General features: G+C 39.2%; 1 protein-coding gene across 1 annotated transcript in view; it reads right to left on the reverse strand.

Moving 5' to 3' along the window:
• Nucleotides 1-19,685, reverse strand: part of LOC123979022 (gamma-aminobutyric acid receptor subunit rho-2-like) — an 83,203-nt gene extending 63,518 nt beyond the window's left edge. The window contains 3 exon segments of the mRNA XM_046062729.1: nt 13,360-13,466; nt 19,514-19,631; nt 19,634-19,685. Of these exon segments, the coding sequence (XP_045918685.1) occupies nt 13,360-13,466; nt 19,514-19,631; nt 19,634-19,685 (277 nt within the window).
• Nucleotides 19,686-21,710: the final 2,025 nt, after the last annotated feature.

The raw sequence follows: 21,710 nt of genomic DNA on the forward strand, positions 1-21,710 counted from the left end.
CCAACATTTTTTCTTCTTAATTCTTATTTTTTGGCATCACACATTTCTTTTCCCTCTTTCACTCTCTTCTCCACATTTACCGGCTCTGTTGAGCCTATCACACAGCCCTTCAGCCCCGACGAAAGGTTTGGAGAGTAAACTGGCTCCAAATGGAAAGTAAACTTCTTTGATCGGCCCTGTTAAGCCAATCAGATTTCAGCAAAAACGAAGATTGGTTCAAGTTGGGAGGGGCCGCTCGTACACCCCCTCCATATTGAAAGTATTGGTTTGGCCCACACACAGACAGCGTTCGCTGCAGCAGACTGGCCGGCCGGTGCGGGTCATTAAGTAAAACTGAAAAATAAAAACTCCTGACGCCTGGCTGGTTTTTGCTTCCGAATGCCACAATGGCCAGTCCGCCCCTGGCTGTAGGCCTGTACACCGTACAAAACAATGGACAGGCATCATTATTTAGTAACCACTATCCATGAGCAAAACTTATAATTTGATTGTGATATAATGAAAATCTATAGGCTATGCTTGACCATTAAAACAGCTTTTTTGTGTGGGAGGATAATGAAGAGACACACGATAAAGTTTGTCACAAATGTAATAATAAACTGGATAAAGCCATCAAGTTCTTAAAAGAACTATGGCACAGAGAAAGCAACACAAAAATAAAATCTCAACAGTTTGGAAGGTTATTAAAACATTTCCAGCCTAGAAGCACTGCAGATCAGCTGGCCAGATTCACGTCAGTGTCCGCCTGAGCGTCGGAGGAACGAGATAAATGAGCTTTATTACCTGCTGTAATCAACTGTTCCGCTTGTTTTGGAGAGGAGGAGACCGACTTCAGCTCTGTGTATAGACTTCCTAACAACAACTCCAGACACAGTATTTAGCCTAACTCATCAGATATTAGCTGTAAACACACCGCTGGCTGCTATTTCATTTATTAACACTGACGTACGATCTCAGGCGGACATCGGCGAGACTTGTTTGTGCTATCTGACTGTTGATTGTGATTTATGGGTTTGCAAACAACGGTGGAGAGAGCAGTCGCAGAAAAACACCTGACATGCTTTTTTTAAAGCATTTAAAGCCAGTAGCCTCTACTCACCCATTCAGAAATTCACAGCAAGGCAAGCCCCACCGGTACTTTCGGAAAGTACTTGGGGGACTTTTTGGGGGGTAAAATAAAGACCCTAGAACTAAATTTAGACCCTGGTCCCTTCTGTGGAAATGCAATGAGTTCTTGTTCTTGTCCTTGTTCTGGGATATAGTTCCTTTGGTCGAAACACGGTAAAGAAAGCAGGACATTCCACAAATTAACTCTTGACAAAGCACACTGATAATTTAAAACATGAGTCCAATGGATCAGGTTATATCTGTTACATTTGATATGCATAATTTAGACATGCTTCTGCTTTCCTGTCTCTCTTCATCAGGCTACACCAGTTAGCGTGACTAGTTAAATGCAGACTGCTCACATAACATTAGCTTGAATTTTTACATTAGAGCAGTTATTACTGGGTGTAAATATTATTAAACTTACTGCTCAGTGTCTGCACGGTTTTGGCTATTTGAAAGCCATATTTCTGCTGTAGCAGTCTTGGGGGCATGGCTGCAGTAGGATAACAGAGTTACAGCAGATCTGGGACCAGCTGGCCCCCTGCCTCTTAACAGATCATGAAAGCATAAAATAATAAATATTTAAAAGTAGAGTGATGAATGTATCCAAATGTAACACAGTAAAAGTAATGATTTTCCTCTAAAAATTATAAAGTATTATGGATGTTACAGCTCCGTTACAGGATGTAACAGAGTAAAAGTAACTTGTTACTACCCACCTCTTGTTTTCCCAGAAGAAGAACAAGTCCACCTTATTTACACCATACAGTATATTTACATTTTTAGGCTATATAGGCTAAGTATATGGTTGTAAATGTTCGTGTTCTCATCGATGGGTGACAAGCTATTCTGTATAGTTAGAAAAACATCTTTCCCACTTTGAAATTACACACAAATTCACCAAAAGCCCAGATGTCCCAGTTTTCCTCGATCACTTAAACATTGCATGCATTTGTGGTTCTGTGTAGAGCTGGAGACTGGGAAAAGAGTGTCAAAACTCCACATGCAGCCATAACCTGATCCATGCATATGAGACAATATGAGAGTCTAATTTCTCTTCTTAAATGTTATCACAACTGATTGCTATTATGGACAAAAATATGACAGTAACCCAAATTAATATATATCGGAATTTTACTTAACTACAGAATTTCAAAGTACGTTCGCCAATACTGAATGCACATTTGCAGCCAGTTATGGACCTCTTCTCATTTCTGTGTCAGTTCTTCAGATGGGAGAAAGTGTAATTTGCGAGGCAACAGCTGTCTGATGGCGTGACAGATTGGTGCCTGTGCTAATCTAAGCTGTAAACAGGAGGGCCAGCCTGCAGCTTAATCTGCTCATCACTGCTGGAGAGGGTCTTGCCATGAAGCTAGGCAGAGTTACGCTAGGCTAACACTGCAGGCAAGCTAAATGTAACTGGGTGAAGCTAGCAGCTAAAGCTATACTCTAGTCACCTCAAATTAAGCCAACATATCCAGATGGTATCTGGGTGCTACTGACCCATCCATCAGCAATGCTTTAAGCTTCAGCTGCAAAAAAAAGGAAACAGACTGTGGCGATTATTGTGACGTTCCCCAGAGCTCACGTCGCCTCAGTTTACTTTGGTCCTCAGGGATAAGGCAAATGACAAGTTTCTGCTGTTTGTGACATTCAATAAGCTGATCCTCTTCTGATTGCTAATACAAATATATTATGATCACACATTTAAAAGTGTTAGCAATCGACCTGAAATATTAAAGCAACAATGAGCCTAAATCAGTTGATTACAGCCGTTACATTTGATGCAGTTCCATTTTTTGTATCAAGTCTGTATCAACCACTTCCCCTGACTTCCACTTTTTGACTTTCCCTGGATAAGTAAAGACCAAAAATTTAGTTTTCAGTGGCAGTTGTGCCTTCTTTTAAATCCAGTATAACTCAAGTTTGTTGCCACCTATTATCACAATAACTTCCACTGTCCTTCGGCCTTCATCCGTATCTTTATACTAATAGTTAAAGATGCATTCATTGATTTTTGGACACTTGGGGCCAGCAGAACAAGCTGAAAACACAACTGCCATTTAAACTTATAAAGTTGCTATAGAGAGCAGAAGTATAACAGGAACTTTTGAACTATGTTAGGAAAGTTAAGAATCACATTGACAATAAAGCAAACTACTAAAAATCCCGCAACCTCACCTTGTTCACAGTGTGACATATTCTGGTTTAGTATTGCTGTTTTCAGCTACCTTTCACAAACACCACATCCCACAACACCAAGATGACTGAAGAGTGTACATGATTTGTAGACAACAGAGTTTACAACTAAAAGATAAAACAATTAATTAAGAGAATGATGTGGTGGATGTCATAGAGCTATAATTATTTGTAGACCAACAAACAAAGTGTTAAACTTTGTTCCACAAGCTTCTGGCTTTTTTCATTTGGTCATTCACATAAAGTAACACATGTTCCTGGAGTTCCAATCATGGACTCACCTCTTTAGTGGCTTCATTTATAAAGTTTTCTATGCACAAAAAAGTGGCCTAAATGGCATGCATTTATTGAAAATCTTCCACACATCCTTTAACCCATGCATAGAGCTCATCCAGCACATCTTCACCCCCTGCACATTCTGACAGTGTAAATTAACAAAGTCTGGAAATAAAGCCAGTGACACCTAATGCACAATCGCTACACTCCATCTGCACCATCTGTCCCCATCATAATGCAGGCTAAGCATTTCAAAACTGATTAAAAAAAATGTGTTTATCTGTCAAAATTCCATCTTCAAGGTTCAGGGTCAGGGTCAAGAATACTCAAGCCCTCTACAGGAAGGGCCAAAGTCGTCTCTATTTTCTGAGGAGGCTGAGGTCCTTCAACATCTGCCGGACAATGCTGAGGATGTTTTATGAGTCTGTGGTGGCCAGTGCTATCTTGTTTGCTGCTGTATGCTGAGACAGCAGGGTGAGGATAGCGAACACTAACAGACTCAACAAACTGATCCGCAAGGCCAATTGTGGGGGTGGAGCTGGACTCTCTGTCGGTGGTGTCGGAGAGGAGGATGCTGTCTAAGCTACACACCATCTTGGACAATGTCTCCCACCCACTCAATGACGTGCTCAAACACAGGAGCACTTTCAGTGCAAGACTCACTCCCCCAAAATGCACCACAGAGCGCCACAGGAAGTCATTCCTGCCCGTGGCCATCAATCTTTATAACTCCTCCCTCTAAGTGTCTGACACACAGACAGTTAGTTTTGAACTGGACATTATTATTTGTTTTGTGCAGTAACACCTGCTTAATTACTTAATGTGCTACTATTTATTCATTATTACTGTTCACCATAACAATTCCTTTAATTATGTAAATACTATACCATAACAATTCCGGTAACTATGTAAACATTGTACATATCCACACTCCTTTATAGTTTCTTTTCTTTTATATTTTTACTCTGATATTTATATGTCTTTATTTACCACTATCTTTATTTATATTTCTTTTGTGTTTTGCGCAATGTGTGCAACTGTGACACAGAATTTCCCCTCAGGGATCAATAAAGTATTTCTGATTCTGATTTGTCTCACCTCACCTCTCTCCTATCACACCTTCACATCACACAGGGTCCTATTTTCATGGTGCTGCAACAACCAGTGCAAGCAGCGCTCTGCTCTGATAGGGTATATTCCAGACCTTGAAATTCACTTTGCCCATCTTTTTGGTATTTTGGTGCCCAGCACAGAGCACGTACTGGAAATGTGGGAGGTTCATTCAAATTAGGCAACAAAAAGTTGCCTTAAAAAGCGAGTTGTTATTTTGGTGGACAATGGGACTCAGATATTGCACTGTTTCTGGCGCAAACCATTTTGGTGATTTTATCAATAAGCATATAAACATATAAGTATGTTTTTAATGGTAGTTAGCTAGCGGTTAGCATTAGCACATCCGCTAGCATCACCACAGGCCTAACAACCAGTGACCTAAGCTCCCCCTTGTATTTTATAATCTATGGCTCAGGGTTGACGGTAATATCCTCCTATATGTATGCACTTATGTTGAGTTGATATGCTATTGGTTTAATGCGATGAAGTGTTCACACTGTACCGATTTAGCTGGAGTTCAGCTTACCAGACAGTTATAGCTGGAGCCAACCTAGTTCTGGTGGCGCTGTTCTCCTCAAAGTATAGTGATGTTCAGGAGGGGTTAGCTACCCGTCTGCATAAACAGCTCAGTAGTTAAGGTATTTATGGTGTTTTTTATATATATCTTTTATCCGTATTGTTGGCAAGTAGGTTTGTTTACTAACTCAGTAGCCCAGTCTATTTAGTGACTTCAATACACAGCATGGTCTACTGTATTTCTATAGGGAAACTTAATTATCCAAATTTAGCATGCATGTAACTGATAGATGAGATGAATACAGGCTCTGGAGAGGGAAATGAGTCCTAGAGCCATTGTGAGTATTTGAGTAAGTGTTTTTTGTATATGGAATCGAGTATGAATTGAGACTTGTACTTTACTTCAAATACTGAGAGATGAATTTTGGATATCATCACTGTTTGCAAAGTAAATGTACTTCATTTTCTTTTACTGCGACGAAAGAAGTGTATATTGACATACAGGGACTGTTCAGCGTGTGAACCTATTTAATTTTACCTGAATGAGGAGAAAACATTTCATCATCATCATCATCAATAACAGCAAACTAAATATTTGCAAGAAAGGTGCAAAATAATACAATAATAATGCTTAATATTTATATAAACAATTTTGATAAACACTTTCCAACCAGTAGATATGCTTAAATCAGCATCAAAAAAATAACATTTAATGAGAATAAAAAAGGAACATTGATAGCAGTCTGCACTAATCTATAAATTAATATTGTTCTTCTGTTATCCACAGCTGCTGTATACTGTATGAAAAGTTCATTAAATCTCTGCAGCCTTTTGAAGACAGCAGGACAGATATGTTGGTAAATCTGCAGCATCTGATTGTTGATCTGCTGCATCAGACCGCAATGCCGTTACGCACAGCCATCCTCTGTGTTTATCTTCATTATGTCACGTCCAACAACACCAAGCTGCTACAAAGGACCACACACACCTCTACACACATACACCAGACTGGTCTGTTATAACTCGGTATTGTGTTGTTTCTGTGAAGACATCGAAATACTGGAACGCATTAATCCTGTGCATCAAAGGGTCCTTTCCAACTTTCTTTTTCACAAAAGTGGTATTTCATTATTTTTCTTTAAATGCATTAGGATGCTGCTGTCAATTACAATATGATGTGGACATATTTAAAGTGATATACAGTGGAAATAGCTTGTAGGGTAAAAATATGGCCATCTGATCCATTGTTATTATAAAAATACAAATTTCAACAGACAGATCTACTTTCATTGAATACATCAGTGTGCCTTTAAAAGCTGGGCGGAGGATATATTAATAGGCTGCATGAAACAACCCCACCTCTGACTTTGTGACCTCCATTAAATCCACAACACTGCTAAGCCACACATTCTGAAAAGCACACAGTGGCTTTGGTATACAGTTAACAGATCAAACATGACTTGCTCCAAGCCCATACATCAAATGATCTGGTCGATGTGCTTTCTCTCTATTTCTCTTCAGCATGGATTAACAACAAGCTTAATGTGTTATTTCACTGAGTATTAAGAGCAATAATACACCCCACACATTAGCCACACTCAACCCCCAATGGCCACTGATAGACATGTAAGATCTGAATTTGCTTCAATGATCTAATTTTGTAACTTTGCAATTGTAATTTTATACTAAGATTCATGGTTCCCTGAAGAGAATAACTTCTTATTTAGGGAGCCTCCTGTCCTTACTATGCTTTCATCAACCACCATCATTAGGTCACAGTTTCAACAATTGGGTTGATGTCAAGCTAGCTTTAAAAAGTAGTGGCTAGCATAAATGGTACCACAAATTTCCATGGTTCCAGAAGGATGACTTTCTTACCTTTTCTTCAGCATCTCAATTAGACCACATTTCCCTCCACAGAAAAAAGAAGTAGTTGGCTCACTTAAATGTGTAAGCTTCCTGGAATTAATGCATTGTTTCAACCATGAAGGACTTTGTCCGGCAAACCTTGATGGTGTCTTATTACTCTTAGGAGATGGTCTGTACTTATATAGTGCCTGTCTAGTTTTCTCAACTCATCTCAAAGTGCATTTACACTACGTCACATTCACCCATTCACACACATTCATACACTGAGCATAACTGCTCATAACAGAAATTAACATTCACACATGGAACAACCATCGGGGGCAATTTATGGGTTTAGTACATTGCCCAAGGACACTTTGTCTTGCAAACTGGATCGAATCTGTACCCAAATGGGACTGTACAGTATATGCACACATCTACAAGAACTGTAGTAATCTATTTGGCAGATTGCCATGAAAATCTTTTACACATTCATGCTGCCATGGGTATAATACTTTTCAATATTAGAGTATGCAAAGGTTTCAAATTACAAGTGGTGGAGTAACTTACACCTTCTGTCCGGCAGCTGAGTGTGAAGCAGTAGGAGAAGGAACCAAATGCAGAAAGATAAGGCAGATAGGGACAGTTCAGTGATTTAATGACTGATGATACAAATAAGCTTACAGACAGGTAGGTTGACAGGCAGGTACAAGTGGCACGAAAGCAAAGAAACGTGGCAACAGACAAACTACAACGATCTTGACAACTCACTATGGGCTACATGTCTGATTAGGAAATGAAGTGCAGGTGGGGTGACGGGCAGGGAAAAAAATCTTTTGTTATCCAAACATGGTCTTCATCATGACCGCTTTTATTATCATCATCGATTTATGGATAGAGACAGCGAACTCTGGACATTGCGATTCATCCTCAGAATAAAATCTATGGCTTACTGTCCTTCAGTGATCACTCTTTAAATCAAACTAATCTGTATAAAGCTGTAATGTAATGTAATGTAAAACTGATCTGTCATATTGTGATTAATCGCACTGATTGGAACATTCCTATTGTAGTTATCATGCAAGAAATGGAGTGATGATGATTGTGGTGCAGTTGAAACAAATAAATGTATCCTATATCAAAAGAGAATATTTGAATATTAGCTCCTCAACTTACCTTTTATTTCATTTTTGTAGGTCTAGCCATTGGTTCTATCAGACAACATTGTACTCAATCACTGAAATTTTGGAATGTCGCTACATTTCTGAAGATAAATTGAGCAAGGCAAAAAACACAAGCCAGCAAACAAGTTGCAAACAAATGCCCAGGTTACATTTGTTTGGAAGAGAAAACAAAGGCAAACAAAGTCCAAATGACTCAAAAAGTAAATCTAAGGTTTTATTTTTTTAATTACTAGATATCTATACTCATTAGTCTATAATTTGGATAACAACAGGCTGTTCTTTGTGTTCTGAGTCTGTTATTGAAATGCCTATTTGGAAGAAGGGGTGGGGCATGTTGTGGGCATTCAAAATGTGCAGCTTTCATTCTGGCGCTAGCTGCAGTGAGCTACTAAGCCAGTAGCTCACTGATCTGTTTTGGTGGTGAAAAATATGTTAAAGTATTATTCCGTTTTTGTTTAGTTTTTTAAGCGGAGGGTTTAAACACATCTGGAGGGGGCAACCCTTTGTAGGGAAAGAGGGTGGAGCGTGATACTCTTTGTGCTAATGCGACTGGAGCCGTGTATCGTCTGATGGGACTTTGTGCCAGTACTCGTGCTATTTTTAGTTCCATTTCCACTGTGACCTCCTGCTACATGCTCTGCCTTTAGCAGAAAGTACCAATCAGGGGAGAGCCGACCTCACTTAACAACGGTTTTAGCTTGTGCTCCCAACAAGGTACAGGAGGAAGGGTCAGATGATAAATTCCTTTTCCCACCTATTAGCCTCCAGTAATACGTTATCATTGAGTGTGAGTGGAGGAGCTGCCTGAGCCCAGCCCACGGTGAAACTCTGACACAGAGCAGACGACGAGGACAGAAGCAACCGGAAATGACAGAGAAACGTGTCTCAGAATAGTTGGCTATACGCTGTGATACAACACAGGCGCTGTGCCCCAGGTCTTACAATGGTGGAGAAAACCCTGCTGTTTATAGCATTCTAGCATGACGTTGGTGATGATGCTAAAAGGTTGGAGACATTCTTATGTAATCAAACACGCATGTAAACACAACAGGCAATATCGAGGTCAGCAAAAACAATCAAGGGTCATGTTTACATATTGTAATTATCGTGACAGGGCAATGTACAGTATCTTAGTATCCCAATATTATTATGAAAGCTCGATCGAGTTTTAAGCAGATCCTGCGAGTTTCATTTGACTCAAAAGCGTACAAGAGGAACAATGAAATGAAATCAACAAAGACCTAGCATTGAGCTACTTTCTGAAGTACAACACCACTATCTTTAGATAGAATCCATGCCAAGATATTAAGACATGCAGCTTGAACACTAGTGTATGAAACATCTTGTGAAGTGTGGTCTTTAGATCGCACACAGAACAACCCCAGTGGGATGTTTTAAAAGCTTTATAACTTGGGGAACAACTTCTTAATGCTTGAGCATCTGCCGCACTGAGAAGTTCTTATGTCTGTTAATTGCAGTAACAAACTGGTGATGGAGCAAGATTAATGTGGAGGGTGTAGGCTAGAGATGCTTCATGGTCTGAAATGATTCTGAGAGAGAGGTGGATATTTTAAATTGGTATAACATCAAAGAGCCCTACATGTCAGAGGTTCTGGACACCAAAGATCAGTCAAATATGAGACATGAGGGCAGACGGAAGTGCTGACATGCAATTGGTTTTTCAAGCTTGAGGGAGGACAGGTGAAACACATTCAACCAAATACTTCTCTCTTTCCTCCATACCTGTGTTCAAACAGATCACTTCTACTTCCAGGCATCACACCCAACACAGGGTTAAAGGAACGCCACCAATTTTACACTTAAAAAGGTCATTTTAGTATAATGCCTTCTGTGGCTCTGGAGGAGTTTTGTCAAGTCTGAGAAAATAATCCTGATGATGTCACAGAGATGAAAATAGGGTTGTCAGCTCAGGCTACAGAAAATGTGTGTTTTCAAATTGGGCATGGAGTTTGAAAGTAGTGGGTATGAGCAAGGCAGGCAGGGTCTAATGATTGATTCCATTGAGATGAATGTAGCTTGGCTCTGTGTTACTTACTGTATTAGGCTGGATGAAATCTTGGATTTTATTTGTGTAGAAACCCTACCCAAAACCCTACGCAGAGTCGCAGTCTAACACACTTCTCTGCTCCTCCATTTCAGGAGTTACTTAGTGAAAATATAGTGACGGTGTCTGCCCCCCGACCATCGAAATTATTTAAATCAAAGGTAAACAGAAGAGGAGCTGTGCATAAAAACCTCATAAAAATTAAAACCACAAGAGCAATAGTGCAAATGAATAGGAGAGTTAAATGTGGACTCTTAAACATCAGATCTCTCTCTTCTAAAGGTGTACTAGTAAACGAACTAATATCAGATTATGATATTGATTTATTTTGTCTTACTGAAACCTGGCTGGGTGATGGAGAATATGTTAGCCTAAATGAATCCACCCCTCCCAGTCATATTAATACTCACATTCCTCGAGGCACAGGCCGAGGAGGTGGAGTTGCAGCTATCTTCGACTCTAGCCTACTAATCAGCTCTAAACCTAAACTAAACTATAACTCATTTGAAAGTCTTGTTCTTAGTCTTTCACACCCAAGTTGGAAATCACTGCAACCAGTTCTCTTCGTTATAGTGTACCGAGCACCTGGCCCGTATTCTGAATTCTTATCTGAATTTGCAGAGTTTTTGTCAACTTTAGTCCTTAAAACGGACAAAGTTATTATTGTAGGGGATTTTAATATTCATGTGGACGTTGAGAATGGCAGCTTCAGTACTGCGTTTATCTCTCTGTTAGATTCCATTGAGTGTTCATGAACCGACTCACTGTTTTAACCACACCCTCGACCTTGTTCTGGTAAATGGTATTGAAATTGAACATTTAGTGGTGTTCCCACAGAATCCCTCTTTATCCGACCACTGTTTGATAACTTTTGAGTTTGTATTGCTGAACTACACGCCATTGGGCAAAAATTTCTATACAAGATGTCTGTCTGATAGTGCTGTAGCTAAATTTAAGGATGCGATTCCATCAGCTCTAAATTTAAGGATGCGATTCCATCAGCTCTAAATTCATTATCAAGTCACAAAGTAACGGAGGACTCCTATGCTAATTTCAGTCCCTCCCAAATCGATCATCTTGTTGATAGTGCTGCAGGCTCGCTGCGAATGACACTGGACTCTGTAGCCCCTCTAAAAAAGAAAATACTAAAACAAAGACGGTTAGTTCCATGGTATAATACTGAAACTCGCAAATTAAAGCAAATCTCGCGGAAACTTGAGAGGAACTGGCGTTCCACCAAACTGGAAAATTCTTGTTTAATTTGGCAAGATAGTCTTAAAACTTATAGCAGGGTCCTCAACCCTGGGTCGTCAGTGTGCATGTGTGTGCGTAGCGCGTATGTGTGTAGTGGCAGAAGAGGAAGATTTGCTGAAGAGACGGAGCTCCAGCTTCACTGTTGTTGTGCAGAGTTGTCCGCACCTCATGGGACTTTCGGATAATTTATCGCTTTTGATGAACCACACAAAGAATATTTTATCATTTTTAAATAACCGGCTACTTTTTGTCATTTTTGTCAACTTATCACCAACCCCTCCCCAACCAACGACTTTCTTTTTTAATTACAGTTATACATTAAATAACATCAAATAAAATGGGCGGGAAGGAAATTATAAGGAAATAAAACAATAAAAAAATAAACCTAAATCTATAAGAGGTTACCAAGGAAGGAGTTGGGGACGTAATAAGAAAGATATGGGAAATGACAGAAGACTGAAAAGGTTCGGATATAGGAAACAGATTATCTGTACTTGTGGGTGAGAGAAAGAAAAAAAAAAAAAAATATATATATATATGGTAGAAGGGAAGCAACTTTAAGACCGGTGAATGATGAGAGAGAGAGAGAGAGAGACAGAGACAGAGACAGAGACAGAGAGAGAGAGAGGATCTTCAAAAAGCCTCAGTTTAGCTGGAAACGTTTCAGTGTAAGTTGAATGAATAGAGACTACAGCTCTGCAGCTTCTCTAGATTAAAGCTGAGCTCCGCATTACAAACAAACATTTTTGATAAGGATCCCTTAAATGTGGTTCTTATAAAGATGTGACCAAGGTATGTAGTGAGAGGGACATTTTACACTGAAAAACAATGTCAGTGCTCTCTGGTGTACAAACTATGTAATGGAGACACTATTTCTAAATTACCATAAACATATCTTTGGCATTTCTATACTGACATTTGCTGTTACTTATCGGCCATCAATATATGTGCAATAAGCTAATATCACAGCTGATCAAAGATAAATACATCTGTCCATCTCTAGAACTTTTAGTAGAACTAACTAATGTTTTGTTGGGTATATGTTATGTAATACTTGCATTTTACACAATTTGTTGTGCAATGCAATTCAAATAAAATGAGTCAGACAAAGATCTAGTCAGTGTTTCCTATTACATAACACGAGATTTGTATTTATTTGTAAATGTTTCATGGAACGAGAACAAAACTTCATATGTTCTGCTGCTTGGATCTCATATTCAGGTTGGAGCTGCAAGTTTTGAACATGGTAAATTCTAGTCCTTCTAGTCCTCTGACCACTAAAAGCACTTTCACATTCCAACATCACATTCATATACTGAGGCCAACTGCTCAGAAAAGAAATTCACATACCAATAGAACAGCTATTGAGAGCAATTTGGGTTTCAATACAGTTTGACATGCAGACTGGAGGAGAACGATGAATGATCACATGATTAACCATTTAAAATGTCAGTAATTCTGCTTTGAAGCTAATGAAGGATGGACTGGATTCAGAAAATCAAAAAATCAATACATCAGCAAGAAAAAAGCTGTATCAATTTTGATTTAATTTCAATAAAAGAACAAATTCAACATCCACTAACTAACTTTTTCTGGAGCTTATGCCCACATCTCATGCCCTTCAGTGAATATAGTGTAATGACAACTTAGCATATGTGATGTGGTTGAAAGTTCTCCAAATAGCTAGTAAGTGTACCTTGAGTTTTATGTCCATGTGTGTCTGTGATCGAATGCCTGCATGTCAACAACAGAACAGTAATGCATGCAGATGTCAGGAGAGCACTTCACACCTACCTCCAAATGCTGGCCTCATAGTGAAGTCATGATCGTCTACTTTGAGCAGATGCTCTGTCTTCATTTTCCGAGACTTGGTCACATCTGGAGGCTTCTTCGCCAAGGAGCTAGGGGAAGATGACATTCAATGTCAGAGGGTAGATAACTGAAAGACTTGGTTTTGAAAAGATAAAAAGCAACACACCAAAACTGGAGAATACAGATTAATTCTGCTGTGATAAATGAGAAAATGAACATGACAAGTTGATCATTCATCATCAACCCATTTTCTCAGATTTAATATTCTCATTACTCTACTGATTCTACTCTTCTTCTACATCTGCATTCCAAACTTCCAAAAGACCACACATAAATCATCATATCATGGTAGTAGAAATCCAAAAGTTGAAAGAGCAACGCAAAGCGATGGTGATGGCGATGGCGCATCGATAAGATGCTTGCCTTTGGTGTGGGAGACCTGGGTTTGATTCCCAGTGTGAGACATCCACCATTGTGTCTCACATCCCACTTATCCCCTAGTTGCTCCATAGGCATGCGACCTCTGACATCTATAGCAATAGTAAATAAAAAAAATTGATAAAAGCGTCAGCTAAATGAATAAAATGTAATCAACCCTGTGTTCAAGCACAACAGTCATCCTAGTTTGCAGACATGCTACTCTTAAATTGTATTTGTGTCGGTTGAATAGAATGTCGTGCTATGATAATTGTCAGTGGTATAGTGTCGCTCTAACGTTGACGGTGGTTAAGCTTTTTAGACCACATGCTGTGTTAAATCACCCCAGGATAGACTTGTCAAGGCCCTGGCAAACCTATAACAGACAGATATATCTTTTCTCTACAATACCAGCAAGCAGAAAAGAATAGATAAATGTTTTGCAGTCCCTGCCCCCCTGTCCATTTGGGGTTTTGTGGATCAGACTCTGAAATTCCTCATTTTTCTAAGGAAACCTCTACACTTAATCTCTTGAATAGTGAGAATGACTTAGGTTAGGTTAGGTTAAGGCTGCTCCAGACAAAAGAAATATGAGACAAACACTTCTGCATGCTCCTAATCTTTTCATTTCTCATACATTCTGGATAGAAATTTGTGTTTTGCATGACAATAATTTGAAAGAGATATTAATTCAATCAATGTGTACCAGTGTTCAAGCTGTTATTAAGCTCTGTCAGAGTAGTGATTGGCTTAAACATCCCTTTTTATCATGGCTAACACTGTGATTTACCTCATTTTTGAGGTAAATAAGTTCTCTAAAATACAAAATACACCCCTCCCTCTAAGATTGAAGATCTGAAACCCTATTTGAAACAACATAGTTTGTAAAATCCTTCAGTTACCTTTACAAATCATAGCTATATAACAAAACATATTTCTAATTGCCAATTCTGATCTTGCAGTAGTATGGTTAAGGTTTGGTTATGCTTAGGGCTGGATGATATAGCCAAAAACATTATCAAATATAAAAAACATTTCATACCATTTGATATTGATAATTATCACCATTAATGTCAAATCCTTCAAGTTTAAAGGCTGATTTTTGCTCCTGAGTGAAAGCTGAAGAAACCAGTTGGTTAATTGTTGAAATTGTAATTGTAATTGTGAGGTTAAACTTTTCTTTATGGTCAGAACATGATAAACACTTGATGGCAGTGGATCACTTCACAAATCTGAGGTATAACATTCAGAACAATTCTGATAAAATCTTTTTTCAACAAAATACATATCTTATTAGAAAAAGTAAGTGCAAAATCATTTGTGATTCAAATGAATTAAATCAAACATTTATTGATGATATATTAAACATTTGTTATATTGTTATTGAGGAAAATTATATTGCAGTAATTAGCATTACTGTTTTATTGCCCAGCCCTAGTTAAGCTCAGGCACAGAAAGGCCAAAAAGATTTAAAGGTCACATATTATGCTCATTTTCAGGTACTTACATTTATTTTTGGGTGTCTACTAGAAAATGTTTTCATGCTTTAATGTTCCAAGAATACATTATTTTTCTCATACTGTTTAGCACCTCTATTCACACATTCATTGCCTCAAATCTCTGTGAATTACGGAGTGAGCGTGATGGACAGATAGCTTTATTAACTGCCAACAACAAGTAAAGCTTTCTGTCCATCAGGAAAGAGAGGGAAAACCAGAAAATATTTACCTTTCCTTCATAACCATAAAAGCACTGAGAAATACTGAACAACCTCCAGCTCTAGCTCAATGGAATGACGGTTGGTGTTGGACGGTAGGGCTGAGTGCGGTGTACTCAGTACATGTTCAGTGTGCGGGGCCGTCTACTGAGCTGGAGGAGGTCCTATGCTACACAGATACATTCATAATGTCAAGAAGGGAGGCAAATTCAAATAGCATGTTTGCACACACACTTACTGAAAGACTGAGGAGGAGAAAAACAGGGAGGATGTTTTTTTCTCATAGTTTGTGGGTCTTAAGATACACCAGGGACACATTTATGTTGTACACACGATAAAGTGCATTCTGCATAATATGGGTCCTTAAAAGAGACATGGATGGTTGAAATGACTACCTGGCTATAGTTATGTGGAAAGAAACAACAACCCAACAACTGTTGGTAGGAGACGGGAAGCGAACAGGGATTTCTTGTGTCTAGCAAGTCTCAGAGAAATAACATTTATATATATATATATAACTAATTTGAAAAAACAGTTTGAGGGCGCCTTAATGCCATCCCTTGCATTTTATATTAAATATAGTCTTGAATGAAATCACTTATTAACTAATCACTTTTTTATTACTTATTTATTATTACTCACATAAAAATTAAACACTGTCAACATCGGCCTTTGAGTCATGGACAGACTGCTTTGTCTCTGCTTTGTTTTGGATATGACAACTGACCTAGAGTTGGCTTTCATTCTATTGGGCAGGTAAGCCAACAATATATTGTGCTTTTGTGCTTTAGTTGGCTCAAGTTAGACACGTTAGCTCGCCAGCTGTTAGCGCTTGGCGTTGTTTGCTTCGTATCGTTCATTTTAGATTTACTGTTGTTTTATCGGATCTCAAGTACACAGCTTCTTCACCGTCTCAGTCGCTGTAACTTCAGTGACACACATGGTATACAATAATGCAACATAACGGCGCAGGACAACAACACAGTGGAAGACACATTCACTTACTGCGGTCTAACTGTGAGGCAACTATCTCAATTATAATATTCAGTCTAGCTCACTTAACTGTTCTAGTTTTCATCCAGTAAATTTTTGCTATTCTGACATTGCTGAGCATCTCACTGAAAAACACAATAGTTATTTAAAAGCTATTGGGTAAATACAGTGTAGTGTCAATTTAGCATTATCATGTAACAAGCATTAGCTCAAGGACAAGCTGACAAAAATACTCTGTAATGTTGCAGTGGGAGTTTACCTGAGTTTCCAGCATTTTGTGTGATGCTGTCTCTGGTGTGTCGGACTCTGTTTTGGCTCACTCATGAGTTCAAGCACGTGCATGAGTAGAAGCTTAGAAAGGTAGACGTTGCAATGTGAAACCTCACTGCTAGAAGCCACTGAAAACTACACATGGCTTTATCATAATGAGTAAATGTTTTCAGTCACCTTATCTGGCAAGTGGTAAAAATGTATCAGTAATATGTTCACTGAAAGATTTCAAAGTGGGAGGCGGACTTCTCCAAGGAGGTTCCAAAAAGTTTCAGCGGAGGCTCAAGGAACTGAAGTGAAAAAATATTACATTAGTCATTAAATTAGTTATTAAAAGGAGATCACATAGAATAGCCTAAATGTGTATGATTTGGTTAAAGGGAAAGTTCAGAGACATGGTAGCTTCGGGGATTTTTACTGACTCCCAGAGTCAGGAACTAAAACATGACTTAGGATGGACCTTTTTTTTAATGTATTTGGTGTAGTCTGAAGTTATGTCATACAGTAATATTTGCGATAAGTAATACCATAGCTCATTTTTTGAGTGTGTATGGGATCAAATAACATAATCATGATCCCATAGGCATCCAGGAATTAAGCAAAACTAAGGCCTACTCCACACGGACACGTTTTTTTTTAGTGCTGGGCAACAATCAAAATTTTTAATCGCGACTAATTGCATGATTTTCTTGCAATTAATTGCGATTAATTGCATTGTTATGCACAAAATTACTGCTATATAGGCCTACACAAAAGTGCAATGACATGTGGTTTGTAAACACTTTAAACAAATAATGTGCTTTTAACCAGCGGTATAAAAAATACACATATTTTATTTTTATAGTATTTTTATAACCAGTTTTTTCTCCTTCGTTTAAAAAAAATTCTCTGTCTACACAAAAATGCAAAAACATGCTACCAAGCGCTGTCAAGAGCATGCTAAAACACCAGGCGGCGAGATGACCCTAACCGTAACGCCATGTTGGTCGATCGGAGCCGAATAAAATTGTAAACAAAGCAGGCAGTGGCGCGCAATGTGACATCAAACACAGCAGATAACGGCACGCACTCTGACGTCGGAAGACAAAAACTCCGGTTTTACTGTCTACGCAACAACTCTGCAACCGGCATTTCTTAAAATCCACACCCTGGCAGGGGTTTTCAAAAATGTTAAATTTCAGTGACCTGATACTGCGTGTGTGTGCGAACAGCCAAACCACGTAGAAAAAGTCATGGTTTGAAAATACCTGTGTTCGTGTAGACAGGGCCAAAGCAAGTAAAGTAAACTATGGGAGGGTGGGGAGGCGCATTTCCCCAAGCTTTGTCTGATAGGAGGCCCACAATCTCAGACTTTGAAAACCCCTGTATTACGACAGAAGTCCCACAAAGTAAGCAACAAAATGATTCCTACAAAAACACCTTATTAATAGTGGTCATTGCTAAACGTGGTCATTGTTAAGAGAAACCAAAGCTGACTGCTGGTAGAAGCAAGAACAGTGCTCTCTAGATACCAGGCTGCAATGTGATCTTGTGGGATGGTGTGTAACTATCATGCCAGACATAGCATGTCATGTCTATGCATTTTAAGTGTGTCATTTAACGCAGTTAGAGATGGCGCATTTAATGAGTTTTGGACTTGTCATAAAGGACAAAGCTTCGTCATCATGGTAACAAGTTTGGTTAGGTTTAGGCAAAGATCAAGGTTTGGGTTAAAATAAATCAGTCTCCTAGTTAAAAGTCCTGTGTTTGTTTAACCCATCCAGCCACCTCGACCACGTCCCTACATGGACTTTTAACTTTTTTTATACTACGTCACTGTATGACATTTGTGTAAAATGACAAGCTGGCTCTGCACAATGTAAGATACAGACTAAAGAGCGTAAAATGACACGCAAATAGCAAAATAAGTGTTGTGCAATATGACTTCAGACATTGCCATGTTATTTATACAGCATTTGATGCAGTGTGTTCTTCTGAACCCCAAACTCCTTCTGATCAGCAGATCAGTGTCTTGCAGGCAGCACTATCACCACTATCAGTGTATGCATGTGTGTGGGTGAGTGTGTGGCGGAGCTCTTTGCACTGACATAACTGCACCCCTTTAACCTTTTATAATACAGTCCAAGCTGTTTTAATTTGCCTCATTTGAACTTTTTTATAGGATGTTTATTATTTCCACTCCTATTTGAGAAAGTTATCAAGAATAACCTTGTTTTTAAGTGTTAACATATACAAACTGTTGCATGCCTATCAACAAGATATCATCACTCAGCAATACAGCCAAAGAGATCCATTCTGACCACACCTCATTAATGCAGTTCAGACTTTAACTGTGATTTATGATCTGTTTTTATTTCAGACTAAAATAATACTGAGAAAACCTACATTTAACATACAATCCCTAATGCTTCTTTTTACTATTTGCAAGTATAAAGCATCTGTGATTTGGTTTAATATGAGCCTTGTGTTGACTTTTTAAATTCTATTTTTAATTCGGGAAAATTTAACTAATTGTCAATATGACAGATGATCCACAAACTCCACTAATTTCAAACATCTTAAACCATCATTCCATAGACCCCAGTTAGAGAATATCCACATCAGCCAGCACTTACTAATGTAGTCTTCCTGAGAATCTTGTGATGACAATTCAGTTAAATGTATTGTAATGGATATCTGCGCATTTCTTGTTTAATCTCGTGTTTAATCTGTATGTATTCGCCCTGTATCTTCACTTACGTGCCATGCTTTTGGGTCTCCACGGTACCGGTCCATCTCCGCACCCTGTGCTTACGACATTCAACGGTAATGGTCAGGCATAGAAGTAAAATCAGAGGTTTGGTCATATAAGGCATTCTGACGGCGCAAATCCACAGGTGAGTTCTTTGAAAGCCCTCTTCAGTCGGTTCATTCCAGCAGGACTCAGCCGGCTGTGCATGGTTCTCAACAGAGGATGAATGCGTCCTCGGTCATGGCATTAGACTCTTCCGCGCGAGGCTGCAGGACAGGAACGAGTGTGTGTGTGTGTGTGTGTGTGTGTGTGTGTGTGTGTGTGTGTGTGCGTGCGCGCGCGCGCGCTATCCTATACAGTGCACTTCCTCCTCCTCCTCCTCCTCCTCAGAGAGAGAGAGAGAGAGAGAGAAGGGCTGAACATCTGTAGCCTGCATGCTCAGGCGCACAGGGATTATTTGCAGCCTGGCATGACACAACAGGAGAGGCAGATTATTCCTCCCTCTTGTAAATAAAAACCTCATCATATGAATCACGTTTCGGCTGAGGGACATGGTGCACCAGTTTAAATGCAACCCCCATTTTCATTTAGTGCAGGGCCTGAGCAAGCATTTCTGGGGCCATGGGCAGAATCATTCACCATTCCAGAATTAGTGTAGTTGGTTCCCAAATTATATTTTATGATGGCTGGCTGCTGTTGGTTCATTCCCAGCTCTTCTTAACAGTATGTCAGCCATGCATGGCATCTTATAAATGTGTATGAGTGAATGTTTGGCATGGCAAAGCACACATTTCTCTAATGATAAAGTCATAATGTAGGCCTATCATTACCTAAAGCAGTCAATTAAATATTGTCTACCTAAGTTTAACATTTTTGCAGGATTTTTCTCTTTTTAAAAAAAATAACATACTAATTTGTTAATAATGATGTACTTAAAGGATCAATTTTTTGTATTTGTATAGCACTTTTCTAGTCTTTTCGACCATTTAGCGCTTCACGTTACCTCACATTCACCCATTCCTACACTAATTGCATATCAGAACATAAATAACATTCATACATATTCACACACTGATGGCACAACCACTGAGAGCAATTTGGGGTTCAATGTCTTGCCCAAGGACACTTTGACATGCAGACTTGGGGAGCTGGGGATCAAAGCACCAACCTTCCGGTTAGTGGACGTCCGCTCCACCACCAGAGCCACAGCTGCCTCGATAAAGCTGATGATATTTGGATTAATGTCGGCAAATATCTATCTATCTATCTATCTGTGACTCTCCTTTAAAATATGCCCGGATAAGCCTGATAGCCATCAACTTGGGAAATCTCTACTAACTAGAGCAGGGGTTCCCAAACTTTTCAGCCCGCAACTCCCAAGATAACGGTTCAAGTGACTCGCGACCCCCCACTATATCCAAACATATACAAACATTGCAGGCAACTGCGCACACACACTAACAGGCATCCAAACACAAGCATAATGATAACACAAAAGAGCACCCAAGAACAGCCATAATATTATTTTACAGTAATTTACTTATTACTTTAATTTCAACTTAACCTCACCAAATAAGATGGGTATGCAATATGCTTGGAGCACAGCAAGTCCATTCGAGCAGGTACATGGGGGTAGCAGGTGACCCGCAGCCACAGAGCCAGACTCCACAGCTTCAGAGCCAGAAACACCTGCAGAAAATGATAGGAGAAAGGAGAGGGACGAGAAAGCACAAGACCAGGGGAAAGGAAAGAAGTCAAGTTAGTAACATGCATTAATGGGATAAGGTTGCATACAGAGGGAGTATTAATCCTACTCATAAATGTGGAGATGGTATCTGCCTCCTGAACCTTAACTTAACTATCATCACAGAGTACGGTCTAGACCTGCTCTTTTATGAAAAGCGCTGTGAGATAACTGTTGTTGTGATTTGGCGCTATATAAATAAAATTGAAATTGAAATTGAAACTGGAACCTGGTTCCACAGGAGAGGAGCTTGATAACTGAACGCTCTGACTCCTAGTCTACTTTTGGAGACTCTAGTAACCACAAGTAACCCTGCATTCTGGGAGCGCAGTGCTCTGGTGGGGTAGTAAGGTACTATGAGCTCTTTAAGATAAGATGGTGCTTGACCATTAAGAGCTTTGTAGGTAAGAAGAAGGATTTTAAATTCTATTCTGGATTTTACAGGAAGCCAATGCAGAGAA

This window comes from Micropterus dolomieu, linkage group LG11 (genome assembly GCF_021292245.1).
Source record: "Micropterus dolomieu isolate WLL.071019.BEF.003 ecotype Adirondacks linkage group LG11, ASM2129224v1, whole genome shotgun sequence".
Taxonomy (NCBI): Eukaryota; Metazoa; Chordata; class Actinopteri; order Centrarchiformes; family Centrarchidae; genus Micropterus; species Micropterus dolomieu.